The following is a 7,626-nucleotide window of genomic DNA, read 5'->3' as shown; positions in this document are numbered from 1 at the left end:
CCTCTCGACTGCCCCCTGCAACTTCACTTCCTGGAGTAGCTGAAACTGCGCATGTTATGTCTCCATGAGACACCATCTTAACCGACTTCATTAGGCGACAATGCACTATCGAGTCTTTACATAGGAAGGAATGGTGTCATGTGATCAATGGCTTTGTCCATTCTTTTATACACATTGTTAGGAGTGTATAGTGGGGACTGAACCTTGTAACCTGTTGGACGTTACCAGGTTCAGAGAGCGTGCTTGGGACACCAGATGCCTGTGGTTCCTGGCAGTGGGCCTATAGAGGTCTTAGTGGTGGGGGCTTAAGTGCAGGTGCCCCGGTTCGTGAGGATCTGGAGGTGAATGAGACTGACCGGAATGCAGTTATGGGTGATGTCCAGGGAGAGGGGTGTTGCCTGTGCAGGAAGAGTAAATGTGTAGGTCTGGAGGTCCAGGAAGTAAGCTAGACTCTCAGCCCCAGGGAGAGGGCAGGCAGACAGGGCAGGGAGTGTAGGTCTTGGAGATCTGGACTTAGTTTGTGGAACTCCAGTGTAAGGAGTGGAGCTCCAGAAAGGGTGAGGCAGCAGTGAGGGCCAGACAGGGGTGGCTTGACTGGGGGAATAGGTCACCTGGTCAGTGGGGGACTTTCTGGTCCTCCAGAGAGGACCAAGGAGGGTGAGGCAGGACTGAGGCCCAGACAGTGGTGCCTCGAGTCACAGAGAGGTCACCAGGTCAGTGACTGGAGGTCAGGTAGGCCCCAAGGAGAAGGCTCATTTGAGAAGGTGTTATGAGTGACACTGTCCTTCCGGATAGCCTGGCGACATTAAATTCTTCCGCTGCTTGGTCATTCGCTAGTTACTTTAGTCTGAGACTGCCATCATTGAAGTCAGTTGTGGTGACGTTGGGCATGAGGGATGTTGTACAAAACAAAGTCATCAGCGATTGGATACCCTCTAACCAATTAGAGTATCAAAGCCAATGACATTTTCAGAGTACAGATTTACCCATGTGTGTTCTGGCTCTGGCCCAACCCATCAGTTCCTGGACCAATCAAATTAACTTGAATGTGTTCGCATTCAGTGAAGGGTCAGGGAGATACTCCGATCCAGACTCATTGTGGAGAAAAAAACGAACGTCCTTGGGAATGGCATAGCATTTGGCCGGAGCAAGGAGTCTGGGAAGCCAGGCAAGTGTGAAAGGGCTTTCTGCGGCCTACGGTAGGTGACGGACACTGTCCTTCTCGGGTGCAGAGCAGGGTTCTTTGGGTGGTCCCCCAGTGCTCCCTGGCACTTTCCCTGGGGCAGGGAGCTGGCTGGAATAGTGACCCTGGCATCCTTGGCTGTGAGTCTCCCCCTCCCCTCCCTGGGTGGCCCCAGCCCTCCCTGGCTCTCTCATCTCTATTTTTTTCATGTAAATTCAATTCAAATTCATTTTTAAAATTGACAAACTAAAAAAACACTAAAGTAATTGCCGTTGATTAGCGATATAGTCCCTGAACCAATAAAAGTTGGTTGTATCCATGAAAGTATTATGGGCCGACGTGAGGAAAACATTTAAACGTGTCAACCCTCGCAAGGCTGCAGGCCCAGACGGCATCCCCAGCCGCGCCCTCAGAGCATGCGCAGACCAGCTGGCTGGTGTGTTTACGGACATATTCAATCAATCCCTATCCCAGTCTGTTGTTCCCACATGCTTCAAGAGGGCCACTATTGTTCCTGTTCCCAAGAAAGCTAAGATAACTGAGCTAAACGACTACCGCCCCGTTGCACTCACTTCCGTCATCATGAAGTGCTTTGAGAGACTAGTCAAGGACCATATCACCTCCACCCTACCTGACACTCTAGACCCACTTCAATTTGCTTACCGCCCAAATAGGTCAACAGACGATGCAATCTCAACCACACTGCACACTGCCCTAACCCATCTGGACAAGAGGAATACCTATGTGAGAATGCTGTTCATCGACTACAGCTCGGCATTTAACACCATAGTGCCCTCCAAGCTCGTCATCAAGCTCGAGACCCTGGGTCTCGACCCCGCCCTGTGCAACTGGGTACTGGACTTCCTGACGGGCCGCCCCCAGGTGGTAAGGGTAGGCAACAACATTTCCACCCCGCTGATCCTCAACACTGGGGCCCCACAAGGGTGCGTTCTGAGCCCTCTCCTGTACTCCCTGTTCACCCACGACTGCGTGGCCACGCACGCCTCCAACTCAATCATCAAGTTTGCGGACGACACAACAGTGGTAGGCTTGATTACCAACAACGACGAGACGGCCTACAGAGAGGAGGTGAGGGCCCTCGGAGTGTGGTGTCAGGAATATAACCTCATACTCAACGTCAACAAAACTAAGGAGATGATTGTGGACTTCAGGAAACAGCAGAGGGAACACCCCCCTATCCACATTGATGGGACAGTAGTGGAGAGGGTAGTTTTAAGTTCCTCGGCATACACATCACAGACAAACTGAATTGGTCCACCCACACAGACAGCATCGTGAAGAAGGCGCAGCAGCGCCTCTTCAACCTCAGGAGGCTGAAGAAATTCAGCTTGTCACCAAAAGCACTCACAAACTTCTACAGATGCACAATCGAGAGCATCCTGTCGGGCTGTATCACCGCCTGGTACGGCAACTGCTCCGCCCACAACCGTAAGGCTCTCCAGAGGGTAGTGAGGTCTGCACAACGCATCACCGGGGGCAAACTACCTGCCCTACAGGACACCTACACCACCCGATGTCACAGGAAGGCCATAAAGATCATCAAGGACAACAACCACCCGAGCCACTGCCTGTTCCCCCCCGCTATCATTCAGAAGGCGAGGTCAGTACAGGTGCATCAAAGCTGGGACCGAGAGACTGAAAAACAGCTTCTATCTCAAGGCCATCAGACTGTTAAACAGCCACCACTAACATTGAGTGGCTGCTGCCAACACACTGACTCCTCTCTAGCCACTTTAATAATGGAAATTGATGGGAAATTATGTAAAATATATCACTAGCCACTTTAAACAATTCTACCTAATATAATGTTTACATACCCTACATTATTCATCTCATATGTATATGTATATACTGTACTCTATATCATCTACTGCATCCTTATGTAATACATGTATCACTAGCCACTTTAACTATGCCACTTTGTTTACATACTCAACTCATATGTATATACTGCACTCACTACCATCTACTGTATCTTGCCTATGCCGCTCTGTACCATCACTCATTCATATATCTTTATGTACATATTCTTTATCCCCTTACACTTGTGTCTATAAGGTAGTAGTTTTGGAATTGTTAGCTAGATTACTTGTTGGTTATTACTGCATTGTCAGAACTAGAAGCACAAGCATTTCGCTACACTCGCATTAACATCTGCTAACCATGTGTATGTGACAAATACAATTCGATTTGATTTGATTTGAAGTACGTATTTTTCCTATTTAAAGTCAATTAAATTGATTGCCGTTGATTGGAGAGGACAGGTCCTTGAACTTCTTAAAGTTGGTTTGAGAGTTCTCTCATGAGATTTGAAAACTATTGACATTTCAGTTAACAGTGGGTTCAAATTGCACCTTTAAGATGGTCCCTGCAGTACAAGGAGAATCTGCCATTGAAATTACTTTGAAGATCACTTTTTGTAAACAGAACTGGACTACCGGTATCGTCAAAATGTAATTTATACCATCCTGGCATGTTCTGTTGAAGAGGTATTGATGAGCAAAGTCTGAATCTTTAATATAAAGGTAACTTTACCGTAGTGATTTACAGGGCAAACGAGGTCCCAGCTCCATTAAGCCTACTACTTAGAAATCTTCAATGAATGTCAGGGTCAAACGTAAATTTACCCTATTTACAATGAAAACAAACTTACTTGTTGGTATACCTTTGAGTCAAAAAGCCTCTCGTTATGGCTGTCTGCTGAGTGTCATCCACCAAGCCATCATTGGCAGCACCTTTTTAAATCACGTAATAAAACATAATTCCTGTTCTGAACGCTATAAACGCTGAAATTCACTAAAGGTGTTCTTAGTATCTTTATAATCATGGTATTTTTGCATGGTTTATAAATTGCTTCAATGCTTCATCCAACTTTGTGTGAATAACGACATCATGTGGAAAAATTATGAATGACCTTGAGACACCCGTGAGGCTGCTGTCGGTCGGGCACTGCATCATCTGGGCAACGAATGAATCCCGCGGCGGTCGAAGCTATCAGATGTGATCTCAAGTATGACCTGTCACAGCATAGAAATTGCTCAATTCACTACTGCTCTGATGCACCTCAGACCCCTTTGGGGTAGTATACAAATGGTAGACCACATGATAAGCTGTCAACTGCGGCTTCGGTTATGCAGGAAAGTGCCCTAGAATTTGGCCCCAGGGTTCAGTGACTCATCTGTATTTTCTTTTCAAAAATACATTTCTATTTCTTAAAATAGCTGTTAACTACCTTATGTTGTCTATGTTGGTGGTGTAGTAGTAGTAGACTACACATGACAACAGAAGCCAAATGGGGGAGTGAGACATTAAATAGTTGGTTCATTAAAGGCATTTATTTTATTCTTCAGAAATGTATGATATGGGCCTGGCCAAAAGTAATCATACAGATTGTGCTGACACTATTTCCGTATAGCCTATGGTAGGCTATTATAGAAATAAAGAAATAAATACACATATATACACTACCGTTGTAAATGACTATTGTAGCTGGAAATTGCTGATTTTTAATGGAATATCTACAGAGGCATACAGAGGCCCATTATCAGCAACCATCACTCCTGTGTTCCAATGTCGCGTTGTGTTAATTTTAAAAGGATAATTGATCAGTAGAAAACACTTTTGCAATTATGTTAACACAGCTGAAAACTGTTTTTCTAATTAAAGAAGCAATACAACTGGCATTCTTTAGACTAGTTGAGTATCTGGAGCATCAGTATTTGTGGGTTCGATTACAGGCTCAAATGGCCAAAAACAAATACCTTTCTTTTGAAACTCATCAGTATATTCTTGTTCTGAGAAATGAAGGCATGCAAGAAATTGCCAAGAAACTGAAGATCTCGTACAACTTTGTGTACTACCCCCTTCACAGAACAGCACAAACTGTCTCTAACCAGAATAGAAAGAGGAGTGGGAGGCCCCGGTGCACAACTGAGCAAGAGGAGAGGTACATTAGAGTGTCGAGTTTGAGAAACAGATGCCTCACAGGTCCTCAACTGGCAGCTTCATTAAATAGTGAACAGGTGACTCCGGGATGCTGGCCTTCTAGGCAGAGTTCCAGTGTCTGTGTTCTTTTGTCCATCTTAATCTGTACTTTTAATTGGGCAGTCTGAGATATGGCTTTTTCTTCGCAACTCTGCCTAGAGTTGCAAAGGTTAGAGTCAGTTTGATCTGTTCTGTGAAGAGTGTAGTACACAACGTTGTACGAGATCTTCAGTTTCTTGGCAATTTCTCACATGGATTTTATGTTATTTTAATGGACAAATGTGCTTTTCTTTCAACAACAAGGACATTTTCTAAGTGACACCAAACTTTTGAACGGTTGTGTGTGTGTGTTGTTGGATTCGGGCTAAACTTTGAACCTCTTTGGGCTAGGGGGCAGTATTGTGACTTCCGGATGAAAAGTGTACCCAAAGTAAACTGTCTGTTACTCAGGCCCAGAAGCTATGACATGCATATACTTGGTAGATGTGGATAGGATACACTCTACAGTTTCTACAACTGTTCAAATAATGTATGTGAGTATAACAGCACTGATATGGCAGGTGAAACCCAGAGGAAAAACCATGATTGTTTTTGTACCATCATCTTAGGCGTTTTGTAGGCCATATTATCTCACAAACTGCACCACCTGCACACCATCCAGTATTTCCAGGAGTCCAAACGATTTGCTTATGCATCTATCTGAGTTAAGTAATGGTCTGTGCTGTGACTAAAAATTACTCTCAGCATTGCTGCTTTAATTATCCAATTGACTTGGGATCAAGCATTAATCAACTAGATGGATGATCTAACAGGGACCTCTGTCTCGGGTCAATTTCCTCCCTGTGCCATAGTCCTGTTATCAGTCTTCTTGTTGGGAATGATGCAGGGTGATATTACTTATCCGTTAGTGCTTTATTGGTTACTGATGCTTGTAATTAATAAACGCCTCTGACGTCAATGCAGAAGAAATAAGCTGTACACAAAGAAATTAGGTTATATTATCTGATTTTATTTTCCAACCTTTCCTTAGTTTGTTACACATACAAATAAAAACAACTCCAAATGGTTCCCTGCCTATTACTATTTCAGAAGATTATCTGCCCACAAATTATACATTTTGCCCACTGTAGCGGAGACAAAAGACCAGCTTCATCTTATATTTGATGTGACATTTAATTAGCACAATTTGTTCTATCATTATTTTTATATAATGTTTCTGTACAGGCAGACAGTGGATCTTTATGGCATAAAATGAGGTAAGAATTATGCAATAGAAATATAAAACAGATAAAGGGCTAAACTAATTAAAGACTTCAAGATGTCTTTTCCTCTAATAACAACCCTTCCTTCCCATAACCTATCCATCCCTTAACCTGATTTTGAAAACCCACCCTGGTGAGTTGAGAATTGCCCCCCTTAGCCTTTGCCCATTCGACCCCATCCCTTATTTCCTTTTCCCAATGCGTGCCATCAGCTCTGCATTGGCAGCAGCCTTGGCTCTCATGTCGTGGTTCTTGGCAAGGTCTATGAGGACACTGAGGATGCTGGTGGGGACATCCAGGGACAGAGTGAAGCGGGACCTTTGCTGGGCTCTCTTGGAGACCTGGGTGGCCGGACGTGGGGCTCTGGTCTGCCGGGGTGTTGGATGGAACTCTGGGGGGAGCAGAGGGCCCAGGATGCCACTGCGGTTTACAAGTTTGACAGCCAACAGGTCTCCCGTGTCTTCTTTTCCCAGCTTGGCACTGGCAGAGTCCGTTCTCTGGCACTGGTTGCACCATGGCAGCAGCAGAGCCAGACACAGACTTAGATGCATTCCTCGCATGGTAAGCAATCTTGATCTGAGGGAGGAAAGGCAGAGAGGAAACTTTTTATAGTGAAAATCATACAATTTTGAAGCAGATTTGTTCATTTGCTCTAAATATAGCATGGTTCCCTCATGGTCCTTGTAATGATGGCATGGCACACCATTAATGTTTCCTCAACGGTATGTAATTGTCATGACTAATGGTTACCCACTGTGATATATTTACATATCAGTGGTTCTAATAGATTACTTAACTCCCGAACATTCTTGACTTAGTACACTACTGGTCCAAAGTTTTACAACACCTACTCATTCAAGGTTTTTTCTTGATTTTTACTATTTTCTACATTGTAGAATAATAGTGAAGACTTCAAAACTATGAAATAACACATATGGAATCATGTAGTAACCAAATCAAAATATATTTTACCTTAATTTAACTAGGCAAGTCAATTAAGAACAAATTCTTATTTTCAATGACAGCCTAGGAGCAGTGGGTTAACTGCCTTGTTCAGGGGCAGAATGACAGATGTTTACCTTGTCAGCTCGGGTATTCAATCTTGGAACCTTTGGTTACTAGTCCAACGCTCTAACCACTAGGCTACCTGCCACCCCCAGATTCTTCAAATAGCCA

At 44.3% G+C, this 7,626-nt stretch overlaps 1 protein-coding gene across 1 annotated transcript; it reads right to left on the bottom strand.

Annotated features, from left to right (window-relative positions):
• Positions 1 to 6,632: 6,632 nt before the first annotated feature.
• Positions 6,633 to 7,001, bottom strand: LOC118388150 (urocortin-3-like). Its single transcript, XM_035776975.1, has one exon. The coding sequence runs from the start codon at positions 6,999 to 7,001 to the stop codon at positions 6,633 to 6,635; it is 369 nt and encodes a 122-aa protein (XP_035632868.1).
• Positions 7,002 to 7,626: the final 625 nt, after the last annotated feature.

Source organism: Oncorhynchus keta, chromosome 10 (genome assembly GCF_023373465.1).
Source record: "Oncorhynchus keta strain PuntledgeMale-10-30-2019 chromosome 10, Oket_V2, whole genome shotgun sequence".
In the NCBI taxonomy this organism is placed as follows: Eukaryota; Metazoa; Chordata; class Actinopteri; order Salmoniformes; family Salmonidae; genus Oncorhynchus; species Oncorhynchus keta.
This window is presented reverse-complemented; position numbering and strand designations above follow the sequence as displayed.